This window comes from Triplophysa rosa, linkage group LG15 (assembly GCF_024868665.1).
Source record: "Triplophysa rosa linkage group LG15, Trosa_1v2, whole genome shotgun sequence".
NCBI classification, from domain to species: Eukaryota; Metazoa; Chordata; class Actinopteri; order Cypriniformes; family Nemacheilidae; genus Triplophysa; species Triplophysa rosa.
Window position 1 is genome coordinate 23,586,796 of NC_079904.1, and position 18,445 is coordinate 23,605,240.

At 40.1% G+C, this 18,445-nt stretch overlaps 1 protein-coding gene across 1 annotated transcript; it reads right to left on the reverse strand.

Moving 5' to 3' along the window:
- Window positions 1-17: 17 nt before the first annotated feature.
- Window positions 18-17,614, reverse strand: nt5e (5'-nucleotidase, ecto (CD73)). The gene is made up of 9 exons (XM_057352433.1): window positions 17,269-17,614; window positions 10,996-11,212; window positions 10,726-10,914; window positions 8,765-8,962; window positions 4,131-4,285; window positions 3,916-4,024; window positions 3,686-3,835; window positions 1,092-1,292; window positions 18-789 (listed from the first exon to the last, which is right to left on the reverse strand). Exons 1-9 carry the CDS (start codon window positions 17,590-17,592, stop codon window positions 632-634), a joined length of 1,701 nt encoding a protein of 566 aa, XP_057208416.1. The 5' UTR covers window positions 17,593-17,614; the 3' UTR covers window positions 18-631.
- Between the last annotated feature and the right edge of the window lie 831 nt (window positions 17,615-18,445).

The window sequence follows — 18,445 nt, forward strand, 5'->3', positions numbered from 1 at the left end:
AAATCACCTTACCCTGATTTATTAGCCAAACATTTGAGCATAGAAAAACAGAAATCAAAAAATATCACATTGTAAAAATGTCCCCCATCATAAACACTGGACTCTTACTGAACCTATGCATTTATTCAAAACATGCTTTAAGGATATTGTAGAACTCTATAAAAAGACTTGTAGATAAAATCATTCCCTAATGGGTTGTACACACCGAAAGCGAAGCATCGCGCTCATCCCTCAAGATTACTCGCACGAGAAAACCTAGCGCGACAGGGAATGTCAATATGCTCTTTGCGTGAGTTTTTGTGCTTAACTTGTGCGGAAGATGCGATTGAGGTGAATATTGCAGGTTTGTGGCAATCGCGTCTCCCAATTCACGCCTTTGTATTGACTTTGTACAGCGTGTCATCTACTTGCGCAAATAATTCAATTCACTTCTGGTGTGCACACAGATGTATCCCCTAAATATAACATGAATTAAATGAGCGATGTTGTTCTTATATCCTCACTAAAGTTTAGTTAATCATCACAGTGTTTATTATAAATGTCTCTTTCTATGACGCTAATTACACTTTGGATTATTTATGGCTACACATCCATGTCGTTTCACAAGCTTATTCACCAAAAGAGGACTAGTTTAATAGAGGAACATGAGACAGAAGGACCACATCAGCAGCAGGAGAGATCCTCGCCGTCCAACCGCAGAACTGACAAACTGAATTCGTCCCTCCACCGCCGGATGAACTCTCTTTCTCTCTGCGATGTAACTGGCGATAACTGCTATATCCAGATCACCTGCCGAGAGTACGTGAGTATATACTGTATGAGATATGTACTGTAGGACAGTGGTTCAAAAACGGGGTCGTGGTCCCATGTGGGGGGCCGCAGATTTTGTGGCATTTTATGAAATAATTTATAATAGATTTCAGAAAAATAAGACCACCAACCAAAAGAATTGAAGTTCCAGCATTGTATAACACATTTTTGGTTTCATTAAAATTCTAAAATTAAGATTATAAGGCTTTATGGGGGGCCGCAAAGCGATGCACTCAACACAAAGGGGGCCTAACAGCGAACCCCTGCTGTAGAAGACTCACCGCTGTCGTGTTTGAGTTTCTGTTCTTTGATCATGGTGTAGTTGTCTCCTCCATTCACCAGATAAGAGGGCAACACCAGTTTATAAATCTTCTTGGGGTCGAGCGACTCATATCGGGGAACTCGACAGCCGGTGCACAGCACATTCACACTTTTAACACGCTGTCCTGACGGTTTGGATGAATCGTACACCACCTGAAAACCTGCCGAGAAAACGCAACCGCTTGAGACTGGACGCATGGACCTGCAAACGAGTCGGTTTCCCAGTGAGAAAGGTTTGCAAAGTAACAGATCACCCCAAAATAGAAGTCCTCCCATCATTGACTCACCTTCATGTCATTCCAGAATCAGATGTACTGTATGATGCTCATTATATAATATATATTTTAGCGAACTTTGTGTCCATGGAAACAAACCGTTCAGAGCCCAAATTTTACATATGGAAGCACACCAGCAGATATGGTCTACCTCTAACAGCACTCTTCAATGTCAATCTGATTGAGTTGGCCAATCAAATGAAAGAAGGCGGGGTTGCTGTTGACAGTAGCCGAGGTCAGTTTGAACTGTTGCTGTGTCTGAAACCGGTTCACTCCTTCACTATTCCCGATATACCGAATTACATTTGAGTCCACTATTTGGAAGAAGTGAATGAAAATAAGACGTTTTCTATCAAATACAATGTAACTAATCTTGCTACAGATGATAGCAACCGCATATCGAGACCATTAAAGCCACAATATGGAAGAATTTTGTTATGAAATATCCCAAAATCACTTGCTCTGTGTGATATATTTCATGCAGTTGTGTACTTGCATTATCCCAAATGTTCCCAAGAATGTGCAAATCCATAGAAATTCCTATTTAAAATAATGGCCCGACCCTTGTCTCCCTTGTATTTGTCGCATATCAGTGACTTAATATCCGATGCTCCACACTACCCTCAGTTTCCGCTTGTAGAAACTACGGCAACACGCACATGCAGACATCAAATAAAATTCATTCATTACCTCATCCGTGAACATGATGGGCGATCGCCATACGCCTCTGGATGGTGAAAACATCCCATAATGTTCCCATGTCCCATAATTCCACTCTCCTACATAACATCATTTAGCTTCGCCTTTTGTTGTTGTTTCGAAAGTGCGCCATCTAGCGGTCCAAATACTCCATATTGTGGCTTTAATGACGAATATAGCAACAGAATGCAATTAAGCGCAAAATGTTTGGTACAAGTATGACTTGAATAACCACTTTTCAAATAGTTTCACCATTTTATTGAAACTGCTTGCACATGATCCCGCTTATTACACGGCTACTTGCCACATGAGAAAAAAACTGGACATGAAATGTGAATTTGACATATTTTATTAGCTCATTTTTACCGAATGCAGACCTTCCGTGAGGAAAAGCCGTTTACTTTCAGTTTTAAGGTAGGAAATGACGTTCAAACGTCACGAACAGGCAAATTGGTTGAATCATTTGTAAATATAATGTCATATATGTTATGAAAAGACATATTTATATTTAATTTGTCCAAAAAAACCTGTCAAAATGATTTGCTGCTTTCAGGTTACTGTGTGTTATTAGTTTGAGAGGTTGTTATCTGGGAATAACGAACCTGCAAATGTCGCGACTGGCCAATCAGAATCAAGCATGCCAACCAGCCGTGTAATAAGAAGTAACACACACTTTGTCACTGGAGCCGCCAGTTTGTTGGTGCCATTCTTAAGCCCTATTCGCACGGGATTAGTATTATATCTTGGGACCTCGTGTGATTTAGAAATGACCTCCCCACATTCATGTGACGCATTCGCACGGGATAAGTGAAGCCTGTGATATAAAACCTTGAAAAAGGATATATGATCCCGCCAAATCACAGAGATGCCGATTCGCACGGGACTAATATATTATCACAGGACCTCGGTGTTCGTCAAAATATGGTAGGTGATTTGCGGGGGAATTTTTACTTTACAAATTACAGACATGGCCGATTCGCACGGGATTAAGATCACAGACAACCTCTGCAACTATTACAAATGACTAGAGGTTGTGGGCGGAGATATTGTAAATAGCCTCTGCTTACAAGGCAGGCTCTTTGCACTGTATACTATAGACGCTCCGTATTTTTTATTTCTTCCAAAAAGTGGTGGGGACAGAATTGACTTTGGCAAAAAGTGGTGGGGACACGTCCCACCCGCAAATTATGCCTATGTGTAGCTACACAAAAAGTTAAAGGGATAGTTATGACTCGCTTACCCTTATGTCATTCCAAACCCAAATGCTCTTTCATGGGAGATAGACTGTATTGCATCTGGTAACATTTCAGTAAATTTCAGAAAAATATCAGTTGACCACGTGTTTAATTTCTTCACTGACACTGACAAACATGAAAAGACAGACATGGTTGTAGCATTGCTAACGGATTTGCACTCTAAACGTCTACAATGTTTTTCTTTTGGACCTCGGTATTTCTAAAATCCTACAACTTTGTTATAAAGGAAATGTTTGTTAACAGCTATAAAATATCACAAACTGTAAATAATGCACGTCATTGTTGTGAGATAAAGGCAGCAGTAGAGAGACAAAGGTGAGATACCTGAGACCTGTAGGAAGCGTCCAGTGCTTTCTCCATACCTGCTGACCGAATGCTCGAAAACCTCTTTCAGTGCAGATCCGTTCAGCTGTACCAGATCAAACGTTCCTCCGAACGGAAACACAGAGATCAGATCTTCCATTGTGATTGAACCTACAGTTAATCGACAGGCACGAGGAGTTATTTGTCACAAGTGGAGCTGGGTAAACAAGAGTAGATGTTCTGTAGCGCACCATTTCTGTTTCTCTCGTCTATTGGCGACCGAATGGAACCGCTGTTGAGAATACAAGAACTGACGTGATTCCACTGCTTTTCATCGGCGTATTTGATGTTGGTATGGACCTGAAACACGAGCACAAAGCCCCTTTTCATCTTCGATTCCATACAATAATGCCGTGCAAAAATACACACCAAAACCGGAGTACATTAAAAAAACCTGTTCACTCACCATGGCGTCACAGATCAAGTTTCCCAAATTACATTCCCGAAATCGACACTCCTCGAAAGTCCCGTTGAGATACACAAGGGTTTGTCCTACATATTGAGAAGAGTAATTGGCCAGATTCTTCTTCCAGGAATTCACTTCAGCCTGAATGACCGGATCTACACACACACACATGAATCTCACACCGTCTGTGACTGCAGAAATGATTCAAATAAATCATGTGCCTGTCTGACAGTAACACAACTACAGTGTCAGTGATGTGTAATGGATGTAATGGAAAACAGAGAGTTCTGGTACTTGATTCTGGTTGGATGAGAGCGCGTGAATGACCCTGACGTCAGTATTACTGTCTGCACGCTTTGTTTGTTTTTAAAGGAGTACCACATTACATGGTGGAACAATACTATTTTTATCAATATCCTTACATTTGGTGCTGTGTTTCTTTGATTAAACCTTGACGGGTGTATGGGAGAAGCAATAAGCTCCAAAAACGCTTAATGTTTTACTCTAGAGCACACAAGCTCATTTTCGCAGTATAAGTTTCAAAGACTTAAATAAGAAGCCAGTTTTGTAGCTACCCTTACCAAAAAGAGGTTTGCTATTAGTATTGCTTCTTTTAAACTAAAAGACTTTCAGACTACTTTTTATTTATATGTCTCGGAAATATACTTCTCCGTCAGTAGAAAAACAGAAGGCAAGAAATACCCGGAAGGACTACTGCTTCCGCCGAGATTTGTGAGTGTGCATTGGATGGACACTTCTCTATCCCATGATGCTACAAATTTCAAAAGTTTCCAAGGATTCCTGCGTAGGTAACTTCCCAGGACCCAAGACCGCATCGAGGGCACAAAGGCGGCGCTCGTGAGCATACTTCTGTAGGACACCCTACAGACTCGTAGACTTGGCGAGCACACGCAATTTAAGGGACATAGCTAGCAATGCATTATGGGAGTGTGTGGTTCTGATCTTTTGGAGTTATTCATGTTTCGTCAGTATGGATGACTTCTCTGATCTAAAGTGGATCTCTCTTGAGAAGTACTGTGTAGACTGTTAGTTCTCAAAAAATCTGAATAGCCACGGAGCTACTGTAATGCAGGCCTGGTTCTTGAAGGGTGAGCATATACCCCAACCACAACTGCCCATATACATACAGCCGCTGAAAAGATTAAGAGACCATTTCAGAGACTGCTTTACTGATTTTAAAATAGACTATTTCTAGGTGTGCGTTTAGATAAAATGATCGTTTTCGTTTCATTCTGTAAACTACTAACAATAATTCTCCCAAATTTAAATACTGAAAAATATCATTTGATTCATTTCTATTTGCATTTATTTGCAGAAAATAGAAACTGGATAAACAGGTGAAATAACAGAAAAGATGCCGTGTATTTTCTCAGACCGCAAATACTGCAGTTCAACAATTGTTTTTTTATCTGATAGCCTGAATTTTTATCACAGTTTTCATGTGTCTTGTCAGTCTTTCACATTGCTGCTGGATGACTTTATGTCACTCCTGAGGTTTGATGACCTCAGGATACATCTAGAAATGATGATGACTTGAAAATGTTGAAATAGATTTTGGCCGTGTATATAATTCACTGTCAGCAGGGCCAGATAAACATAGGGGCTGGGTGGGGCTGAAGCCCCAGGGCCCGCGGAAGGAGGGGGCCCTTGATTGGCTGGAGGAAATGGGAGCTGTCCTTACATCATCGATTGACAATTCATATAGGAGGTTGATTATAAAATGACAAGAAACTAATGGAAAATGTTCCTGACTGATATAATTCACCGTCCAATCAAAATCACTTTACAGTTTGCGCCATCACGTCGGGAAACGCCTCTCTGCGTTATGTTTTCGCATGTCGAGCATATGAAGTATTATTCTGCTTCACTGGTGTTCAAAAAAGTGATAGTGGTGCGCAAAAAGGAGAAATAAAGTTGAAAGGGAAAAACGTGAGGCTAATCTTACAGCTAAAATTCCAAAACTAACCAACTAACTACTTCAGTTCCCTTTCAGACGAAACATCCGTAAGGCAATACACATTTATTATAGGGGTGTGGCGAGATCCGACTGGTCTCGCGAGAACACAATTTCCTTTTGCAGTTGGCATGATGGAGTGCTGCTGGGCTCGAAATTGCGTTACAATAAATAAAATTTCCTTCAACATGTAAAGCACATTGATCTGCGATGATGGGGGATGCTAAATGTGTAGGGGTGTGACGAGACACTCATCTCATTTATCAGATTTTTTGACTTTTTTTAAAGAAATCCTCAATGATGAAATATATAGGGAAAATAGTCTTTTATTCACCTTAACACAAAATGCAAATAATGTAGGCCTTATAGGGGTCATGAATAGGGGGAGATGTAGGGGTCATGAATCTCTGGAACTGCACTCAACTGGTTTGACTCTTATCTCACAGGCAGATCCTTTAAGGTATCCTGCAGAGGTGAGACATCCAGTTCTCACCAGCTGACAACAGGGTTTTTCCTGCATAGAGAAATTGGAGGCGGCCGCCTCCGTCAAATGTTGTGCCGCCTCAGGCTCTTGCCAAAATTATGTCGGGTGTCTTCACAAGAAATGCTGCGTGCATTTAACAGACTGTCATTTGTAACTGCAGCTGCGGCATTACACCACAGTGGAGGCACTTTTTCCTTATCAGCACACTGAGGCGCTAAAATGAGTCGCAGAACAAGAGCTAGCTGTGTTTCACAGTTGTTTGTTTTGCATCCAAGTACGTTTAATTTCTTAAAATGTCTTAAATTAACATGACGTACATCATTGTAATGTCTTTAGCTGTGCAGTAGGATCGTTGAATCAGCGTATACTGTACACAGCGAGTTCACCAGTATGAACGCACATTGCGTTCAGAACGACTCGCACATGAATGACTCATTTGAACCGATTCATTTAAACTATTGAACTTTTCAGTCACTAGCGAATATAAGAGATCTTTGAGTCATTTAAAGTGAACCACAGAGAATGAAAGATGTGAATGAGCTTTGATCATTTAGTAAGACTGGTTAATTCAGTTGGCTTTTGTGGGCTGAAAAGTTAGTTGAAAATGATAGAAAAGCTTTTTGATTAAAAAACATTTCTGTCTGGTTGAATAAAACTTAATATTTTTAATAGTTTTATATAACTTAATAATTGTCATTTTCATCTAATTTTATTAGAACTTTTAATATGTCAAAGTCACTTTGGTTAAGCCACTTAAGGGTTCGGTAGTACGTGTGTGTACAAGATCAGGATGGCACCAGCTCCGCCTCATTTTGAGCCAGGAAAAACCCTGGACAACTGGAGTTCCTCAGGGATCAGATCTGGATCCTCTCCTCTTTTCTATATATACCACCTCCCTGAGTCCAATAATTAAGGCACATGGGTTCTCATACCATTTTTATGCAGATGACACGCAGCTTTATTTCTCTTTTCAGCCAAATGACCCCACCATCTCTGCCTGTGCTTGCCTTCTGGACATCTCTTCTTGGATGAAAGAGCATCACCTACAACTCAACTTCTCCAAGACAGAACTCCTGGTTATACCAGCCCAGCCATCAATTGAACACCCCCTTACCATTCAGCTCGGATCCTCAACTATAACACTCACCAAGTCTGCGAGGAACCTGGGGGTGATGCTCGACGACCAGCTGAAATTCAACTCCCACATCACATCAAGTATAAATCTCTGACACTGGCCTTCAGAACGATAACGGCAAATTCGCCCATTTACCTTAACTCAGTGCTCCAGGTCTACATCCCCTCCCGTCATCTGTGGTCTGAAAATGAGCGACGCCTGGTTGTTCCATCACAGCGAGGCACCAAATCGCTTGCAAAAACTTCTATTCATTGGGTTCCCCTGTGGTGGAATGAACTACCAGCCTCCACCCGAACTGCAGCATCCTTCACAACTTTCAAAAAACAGCTCAAAACATACCTGTTCCGCATTTAACCAATAACTCTGTCTGTCTGTCTGTCTAAAAAATAAATCTTGTTGCTCATTCTCTCCTTTGCTTACTCCAGCTTTAATCCTCTAGTAGCATGGCCTTGTAAACTAACGGTACTGTTAAGCGTGTTGACAAAATGTTTATATGCTCTCCTACTTGTAAGTCGCTTTGGATAAAAGCGTCTGCCAAATGAATAAATGTAAATGCTATACTGTACTTGTGGTACAGTCAGCTCAGCTGCTTTTCAGCCGCGCACTGTGCACTCCCAAGGTGCTGCTAGCAGTGCGAACCGCCGTAAATACTAGTGCTTTTATGCGCGAGACGCTGCAGACACGAGCGAATGTTGAAACCCGTCCGTCTAGCGCATGTTTACATAGAAAAACGTTGGGAAAGTAGCACCGCGGGATGGAAAATCACGTTGTCTGTGAATGGCCGGGCCGGTCACTGTATCTCACAGCACGGCACACACATACGTTGTGCAGTTATTAGCATGTTCTGTACATTAATATAAACAGGTCACACCACAACAAAAAATGCACTCACACAAATGTTCCCAAATATATTTTGAGGTCGCACAGGTTAAATTTAGGGAGCAATAAAATGAAGGGGGCCCTTGGGTTTGCTATAGCCCCCTGCAGGGCCCAGTGTGTTCTTGATCCGGCCCTGACTGTCAGGTGTGGAGTTCACTCACCTGGTGCTATAGAGCTGTTCAGAAGAATTGGGTTGCCTGAAGTCTTCACTACATTTCCATTGGAATCAAATGTCACTTTTAGATATCCAAGATACTTTCCAAAGGCATAGGCCTGGACCACTGGAACCTGACGCCCGTCGTCTGATTTCACCATGAACGGGTACGAACCCGCAGGAACCTCACTGGAGGGAGGAGTTCCTAGAGACAACAGCACACACATGAAACAAAACCAAATACTGAAGTGATTTTTTACAGAAATGGTTTGCAGAAGGTAATAGTACTTAAAAAAACTATTGGCGTAAAAAATGAAAGCATATTGGATGCTTGGATAAATTCCTCATGAATTTTAGCTCCAGCTGTAGCAGGTTAGGACTGACGTTCAGTGGGGTTTAACATCTAGTTTCTGACTTTAGCAGACCCTAACCTGAAAGTGAGTAAAGACATTATTGAAACAGTCCATGTCGCTCCAGTGGTTCAGCATAAATGATGTATAAAGTGACGAGGATACTTTACGTGCGCAAACAAACAAAAATAATGACTATATACTGTACAACAATTTCTGAAGATAAACGGAGGTCCTAGGGTGGTCGAACAACTTGAGGGTGAGTAATTCATGACAGAATTTAGATTTTTCGGCGAAGTAACCCTTTAATATATTCAAAGTTTAAAATCAACAACACTGGGGCCGATAATTAAAAAGAATTCCTATCAATAACAATATTAGTATGTTCTTCTGAACCCTTACGACACAAATATATGGGAGTACACTTGAAAATATAATGCAATATATTTGCAAAAACAGATCATTTTCATAAACCATGTTTTTTTATTGTGTTTTGTTTAGGGCTGTGCACCGATTCATCGTTTTTAATCGCCTTGAGAATACAATTTTGTGTTTACATAATATATGTCTATGTACTGTGCATATTACTCTTGTATTTATAAACACGCACACATACAAATATATAAATGTAGGAAATATTTACATGTATTTATTTATATTTATATTAGGGCTGTCAACGCGTTAAAGCATGCGAATAATCTTTTTCAGATCAACGCGTTTGTTTTGTCAACCTTTGTCTAGCGTTACATTATATAATCACGCTCTTATTCATGTAAAGGCTTTTAAACCACTTAAGCACGATTTGAAACGTTCAGTGTGGGATAGACAGCTTCTTGCTGTGGGACGCAGCACAACTCGCAATGCGACAGCGGTCCCGTCTGGTGTATACAGTCACGGGCTAAAGGCTGCGGCAGTCAATCTCACATCAGACAGCACAGCACCAGTATTACGTTCTCTTTCGTGCTTGAATGAACAAAACCACACAAGATTATGCCAGAAACCCCGTTTTGTCTAGCATTTTCGTAAGCACAGATTTCAACGTATAAATGATGCATAATTACATGTATTATCCCTGAACCAAACCCTATCGTAAGTACATGTAATTCATTTTTATTACTCAGTACTTAAATGTATAATTACACTGTAACATAGGTACTGTAAAATAAAGTGTTTTTACTCTTCATATTAAATAATACGTTTTCGTATATTGAAACACACCGACATCATACTAGAGTGTGGTTGCTATGGTGTGCTGAGCGGTTACTAGGGAGTAGTAAGATTGTTGCTGGGTGTTTTTGCTAGTTGGTGTAAATCTCTTAAATATCCTGGCTTTTACATTTGATTCTAAAGGCACCAAACAACACGAGTAAACTGCTAATGAAGCGATTCTGGCAGGTTTCCATACGTTTCTAAAGCCAACAGAAACTTTCACATCAGGCGTGTTTCACCAGCTCTGTACTGAATCCACATGATAACTCGATGTGAGTCATGCAAAAGTGTAGAATTATAAGAAAGCCCCAAATTAAGCCCCACCCCTAAACCTACGCAGTTTTTTTTGCCTGGCTGCCTTTCAAGAGGCATTTTCTGTATTGTCATAAGGTGAGGGCATATTTCATACCTGTGTACAAGAAAGTATTGGTGTGTCCTCCAATCACGACATCCACGCCTCGAACCTGCTTTGCGATCTTTAGGTCCGCTTCAAATCCAGAATGTCCGAGAGCAATGATCTTATTAACGCCCAGCGTTGTGAGTTTATCCACTTCCGTCTGAAGAGCAGCGACTTCATCCTCAAACACAAGACCAGGACCTGTGCAAGCACGGAAATGAGATTAAAGACAAACAATCACTGCTGTGGCCATAATGTGAGGTGATGTTAAGAACAGGTTACCCGGTAAAGACAGAGCGGGGGTCTCCACTGATGTGTACCCAACGACACCCACTTTCTCTGAGTTAAGAGGGAAGATCTTATGCGGAAGGTAGATGATGCGAGGAGCCGTTGTTTTATCAGCTTTGATATTCGCGCTGAGAACACTGAAGTTCACTTTCTGGAGGAAAGGGTTCACAAGGCCGTCCACACCGTTGTCAAACTCATGATTTCCTATGGCCTGAAGATACGAAAGAGAATGTACTACAGTTTATGGAGACATTGACAATAATGCAAAGTATTTAAATCAAGAAGTATTACGCACAGTGTGGACACTGCAAAACAATACTATCAAGTGTACAGCAATTGCACGCTCCCACAAATACAGCAAAACTTAGTGGAAGTGCTCACTGTTGAGCTTTGTGTGGTTGGTTTGCATCATGTACACTTTCTTTTAACATGAATGAAGTGCACTTGGATCCCGACTCTTTCTACCTTTAATTTGGAAGTCTTTTCAATATGGAAGTTCTGCATCAGATAAAACACTGATATTGCAATTGCTGTACAGATTATTGTACATATTATGCAAGGTATCTGCAAGACTCCCTGAGCTCTACAGTTAGGTACTGCGCTGTAGGGTCAGAATATTCAACACTCGACTACAGTAATGTCACAAGATGAGGTTTCTGCCAATTGAGATATGAATCTTGAGTGCCTATACAGTAGTTTTGCATAGGTCGTATCTTCGAAGAGTGTTCCGTTTGATGAAATTTACAAAAGACAGATACAGCGGTACGATTATTTCCCAAAAAACGTGTTTATTTGACCATTCATGGCTCCATAAAAGTCGCTAAATGAAATGTTACAAATTGACTGATACTGTTTATTAATTGGTTTGTTTTTTGTGCAATACTTTTTTCATTTCTTATTTTTTTTGGTATCATAATCGCTTTGAAAAGCTGTTTATCCAACGAGTCAAGGTTTAATAGAATAGCCAATAGTTTCGTAGCCAAGCCTTTAAAGTACAGAAACTGCAAACATACATTTACTAAAAGTGAGGCTTTTCTCTTATAATAATAAAGATGTTTGGAGCCATTCATACAGAACAATTCCACGTTTCTCACGTCGTTTCTTGTTCGCTGAGAGGATTCACTCGAGCGTGTCTTAACTCTGTTTGACGGTGGACGACACGGTTACCGTTGAGGCCAGTCTGTTCACAACACGTGGGAAACACCTTTTGTGTTTTTGTGTGAGTCCCACAACACCTGTACAGGTGCGTGTCCAGCGTAATGAAGACTCCTGTGACGCGCGTGTCCAGAAGAACCACCGCCCGTCCATTTCTGCTACGTCAATGACAGAACGGACACGGAGTCCCTGTGGCACTTATAATGATGGAAAAACGAATCGGTCCGATCCTCCTCAGATCTCTGTTTCAGAACAGCAGAAAGCAACATGCGGTTTGTGGCGAAGTTGCTCTATGAATGTTGTTCAGAGTTGGATTTGAATCTTGCTTCAGGAATGTTGTGGAGCGCTGTACTGCACGTCAGCATTCCTCCAGAGTTAACCAGTAATGTGTTCAACGTGTGTTGTGCTGGAACCGATTTAACGTCTGAACACAACACGCTCATTCAGCATTTAACCCCATGAACCGGATGCGAGAGCTTCCCTTAAATATCACGAGTACCAGACACTACAAACGAACAGTACAACGTTGTGACTGCTTATTTTACACCGTCTTCTTTGCTTACATTGTGGACGCACGTGGTGTCACGTTTGGTGCTGTAATGTCACCTGTATATGTGCTATGCTAGAGTTCATACGTTTAGAAGATGAGAGGTTTAGTTTTATCACAACACTTGCTTGCAATGTCAGAGAATCAATGTATACTTTATCGGTACTATAATACAGCATGGGAAATGAACGGGAAGCTGAAGCATTTATGAACTTTGTGCACGTGTTCTGTCAAGAATAGAGCATATGCTTTCAAACGTATCTCAGATGTTTGTCATTTGTTTATATACTTAGAATTCTTTCTGTTTCGTAAAACACATATTTACTGTCACACCCGTCACCTGGAGTGCCCTTGTGTTCCACCTGAGGCACTCCCCACATCCCCTGGACTGCTATAGCACACTACATTTCCCAGTATCCTTTGCCCGGACTCATTATTGTCAATCACATTTACTTGTGTCTTGTTATCCTGTTTGTTTGTTCTAGTGAAACCCGCTTTTCTCACTCGTTCTTCACTTGGTCGTGTGTTTATGTTGCAGTTGCTTTTGTTTTGTTACCCTGTTCGCTGGTCCCGGTTTTTGTATTTGTTTGGACTGATTATCTGTGAGTGACCTCTGCCTGTTTTTGGATTGTGCCCATGAATTAAACCGCATGTGGAATGGTAACGTGCCAACTTTAACACTACCATCAACAAAAGAAAAACCGAACAAATTATCCCTTGTAAAACATGACACACCCTTGAATCTTGTTATGATAGTCAAGCCAAAAGTAAAACTACCCACTGATCTTTAAACAATTACTTCTAGGGCCATTCGCATAAACTGCTTAGACTAGTCTTACAAGTTAGTCCTAGGGCTGGGCGATATGGCAAAAAAGTAAACTCGATAGTTTTTTTCTATATTGATCGATAACAATATTTATTTAGATATATATTTAATTAAAAAACTGTATTAAAAGAATCTATTTAAATAGTTTATTAACAAAAGTTAACCTTTAACCAGTTAAAATTCAATTAGATTAATGCACTGTTGCAACACAGAGGATATTAGGCCATAAACAACATGTAGCAGTTCATTCAGTCTCATTTGGACTCAATTGACTGTTAAGTAAAGGGAGTGTTCATTCAGTACATTCAACCAATGAAAGGGCTCCGTTACTGAGTACATTCGAACGCTATTGGCTCAGCACCTGCGCACATACATAACGCTGCAATAAAGTCTTGCTCGAGTAGTGGGATTCATTCAATGCATTCTAGTGAACCTTAAAGACATCTCACATAAACTGTAGTACATTTCTTTAATCATGCAAGCATCTTACATACAAGGGTCAATATTTTAATGTGCACACAAACTCACTTCATTACATCTCTGATCTGTACAGGGCAGCGCTGGTTTGTTTCATAACCACCAGCTCATGTTAGCAGATATGTTAACGATGGATATAAAAACGTTTGTGCTTGAGTTTCGAAGTAACTCGCTTGCAATTGCGCCTCAAGTTTGTTTTGTTTAACCGGCGATTGGGAAAAAAAATAAGACACTTGATAAACCGCGTGATGACAACTCGAGGTTAGTTTCACCTTTGTTTCCGCTTCCGGTCATGTTTTCCTCCTCGTGTTGAGTTTTCTTTGCCAAGTGCAGTATGAAATGGACTTTGTACTTTGACTCGCATGATAAAAGCTGCACGCTGACTGACTGTTGTTGCGGTTATTTCTGCGTTCTGTTAGACTGTAAGATTAATCCATATCGAGTCAAAATGCCGTTTTTTAAATGATGATACAAACGAAATACATTCTATCGCGATTCGATATGATATCGTTTATCGGCACAGCCCTAGTTAGTCATCAAATTTTTTTCTTCATAACTTTACGTCAGTTACATAAAAAGGTTGATTGGTCTAATTGAAATTTGAAAAGTAAAACTAATTATAGTCCTAACTAATTGCTAGTCTGTGAGAATAGTTGTTACACGGGCTGCGTCAGAAATGGCATACTGTGACACTACGTAGTGAATTTGAATAGGTACCTACCCATCGGCTGTTAAAACACTACGTTCTATATAGTATGAGTGGGAGTATGAATACATTTGGGACATACTGCGTCCGCCATGTTTTATGGTCATGTGACCCGTATGCTCTTTGACCTATGACGTATTAACAACAACCTAAACGTGAGTGTTGATAAAAACATCATTTAGATACGAGAAATTCATTTATTGGCACTTACATAAAAAAACGGGCGTCCGCCCTAAAGTTTTCCGCTATATTTATTTGATTTACTTTTGAAATTTGACCATTGCTCAGCTCCCGTGGCATCATGGGATAGAGAAGAGTCCATCCGATCCACACTCACCAATCTGGGCGGAAGTAGTAGACCATCCGGGTATTTCTCACCTACTGTTTTTTGCATACTGAGGTTTCGGTCATACTATTCATGACTCATACTCATTTTCGCCTACTATATAGTATGGAAGTAGGCAATTTCGGACGCAGCCACGGTCTAAACTAGCGGATGATTATGCGAACAGGGCAGGTTGAATAAACTGCTTAGACTAGTCTTAGAAGTTAGTCATCAAATTTTTTTCTTCAAGACTCAGTTACATAAAAAGGTAGATTGAGTTCATTGAAATCTGAAAAGTAAGAATGATTAGTCCTAACTAATTGCTAGTCAGTGAGACTAGTTGTTAAGACGCAGTCTTAAGTTAGCGGCTATGTTTATGCAACCGGGCCCTGCAGGTTTTACAAAAGTTGTCAATACAAGTCCACACATCGCATAACATAACTATACACTATTTTAATACTGTATTAATATACAAACCAAGAATATATATATATATGAAGAGTTTGGTTCCAAAATGAGATAACTAATTTTTTCAAAAATCAAGTTTTTTATTGTGCATTCCAATTATATATTATATTCCAATATCAATCAAACTGCAGTTGGTCTGTTTTGATTTAATCCATAATAACAAAAATACAGCTAACTAACACAATAAAACACAATAAAAACATGATAACATAATAAAAAACATGATTTTTGAAAATTGAGGAGTTATCTCATTTTGGAACCAAACTCTTCATATATACAGTATATATATACAGTACATGTACAGTATGTATCACAACTTCTCCATTCAACTGGGCTCATCAACCATCACATCTTCCAGAACGGCCAGAAACCTGGGAGTGGTGATCGACGATCAGCTAAACTTCACTGATCAGGTTGCCAGCACCACCCAGTCCTGTAGTTTCATCCTCTACAATATTAGGAAAATTAGACCTTTCCTATCCCAGCATGCTAGGCAAGTCCTTGTCCAGGCTCTTGTTCTGTCCAGACTGGACTACTGCAATGCGCTACTGACTGGACTTCCTGCTTGCACAACTAAACCTCTACAGATGATCCAGAATGCGGCGGCAAGAGTGGTCTTCAATGAACCGAAGAGAGCACACGCCACTCCTCTCTTCACTAAGTCACATTGGCTCTCTATAGTCGCCCGAATCAAATTCAAGACTCTGCTCCTGGCCTACAAGACCACCACTGGTTTGGCACCCCCTTACCTTCACTCGCTAATGCAGACTTATGTACCCACCAGCTCTGCAAATGAACGACGTCTTGTGGTGCCATCCCAAAAAGGTAAAAAATCTCTCTCACGTACCTTCTCGGGATCGGTTCCACATTTATGGAATGATCTACTCGCTGCTACAAGATCAGCAGATTCTGTGGCCATCTTTAAGAACCGTCTGAAAACACATCTCTTCCATCAACACCTGACTGATCAGTTCTGACTTCTATCTCTTTACTACTGTTACTGTGCTATCCATAAAATACACACACAAACTTTTAAATGAATAAAAAAACATTCTTTCATCATTTATGTCCCCGCATGTCATTCCAGACTTCTTTAACAGAACACAAAAGAAGATATTTTGAAGAATGTTGATAACCAAACAACGCTGAACCCCATTGACTTCTTCTTTATGAACAAAAAACCACTGAGACATTTCACAAAATATCTTCTTTTGTGTTCCACTAAAGAAAGTCTAACATACAGATTATAACCACTTTCCTGTGACTCAGTGGTACGGCGCTAGCAAAGCCAAGGTCATGGGTTCGATCCCAGAGATTACACATAGAAACAAAAGTCTAGTTTAATGCGATGCAAGTCGCTTTGGATAAAAAAATGTCAATGTCAAAAGAGAGTAGCCAAAATAAATGATGACAGAATTTAGATTATTGGGTGAACTGTCACTTTAAGGGCAGTGGCCTGCTAAATAAAAAGATCGTGTAGCACTTACACGTGTATCATTTTTACAAGTGGTTTATAAACTTTGACAAAAGGCTATGCAAACACATCACCTCAGCTGTGAACATTTCTGTATATTCATATATTTAAGGTAACTGCTGATTACCACACTTTTAAAACCATGCGTCATTTTCATAAGAAAGAACCCTTACCAGGTCATTTTTCATCTCCCCTGGTCATTTGAGCCATAAAGTTTTCAGGACCGTTTTTAAACCCGTTATGTTTTGAACCCAACAGTTTATTATTAAACCAGACTGAATTTCCTTACCATGGCATCGTATCCGAGTTTATTCATGAAATGTGCCGCTTCTGCGCCTTTGTAATAGTTAAACCAGACGGTGCCCTGAAACTGATCGCCCGCGTCCAGCAGCAGCACGTTCTTCTCCGCGCGCCGAATTTCTTGGACCTTCGTGTGTCTTCGTGCAACTCCTGCGAAACACGAAGTATTGCTGTTGCATTTGCCGGAGTCTCTGTTCGTCTCCTCCACGCGCGCGTGGACATCATTGGTGTGGAGAAGAGTGAGCTCAAACTCACATCTGCACATCTGACGGTGCATCCACAGCACGAGAAACGCGATGAGCGGCCGCATCATGACCGCGCCGCAGTCCGTCTGCGCTCTTCTGACGCGCGCGCCACAGCTGTAGGCGGATCTCTAGAGCCACACACACATCGCACAAAATTACTGTTTACATGATTGTGTAACTTCCCGAGAAAACATGCCAAATCTGAAAGCAATTGACATTCTCTACAATTACTGTACTTTTAACTCGCGTGAAAAAAACACTGTAGGCCTAGTACCCTATATCCCACTTTAGTGTGTTTACTATGGTAAACTATGTTTCATTTATAATTGGTTGTCCACGTGGTAATTATATTGTGAAATATAATGCTTGAAAAGTCCTTTTCATGTACATTTTTGTTTCATTTGAAACGTTTTTTATTTTTAATTAATTCTCTGGTGAATCCCATTTGCTGTTTGACAATAATAATGACACTAAATAGTGTTATTAAAATATACTACAGTATTTACTACAGTTAATACCACATAATACTGTAGTATGCCTAACAAATCAATTACATCTATATATTTTATTATAGCTAGTACAAGTGCAGGAATCATTTATTTTGGCATAATTATTGCCATGTGTATTACCATAGTTTTACTATATGGTTGAACTATTGCGTTTGAGGTGTGAATATGTGATTACAGTTTTCACTACAAATAAAAATATATAGTTAGCTTTTATAATTGAATCATACATTTTCATAAGGGAGGCAGAAAAATCTCTTTTTATGGGTCATTATTACTGTCAAAACCAGCAAGTAGTATACATTGGAGAGACTAATTAATAAAGAAAAAACGTAAAAACAAAAAGTTTAGAATATAATGTATTTGAAAAGCACTAAGCTCAATATTGAACAAAATTGATAAAAAAGGCTAAGTT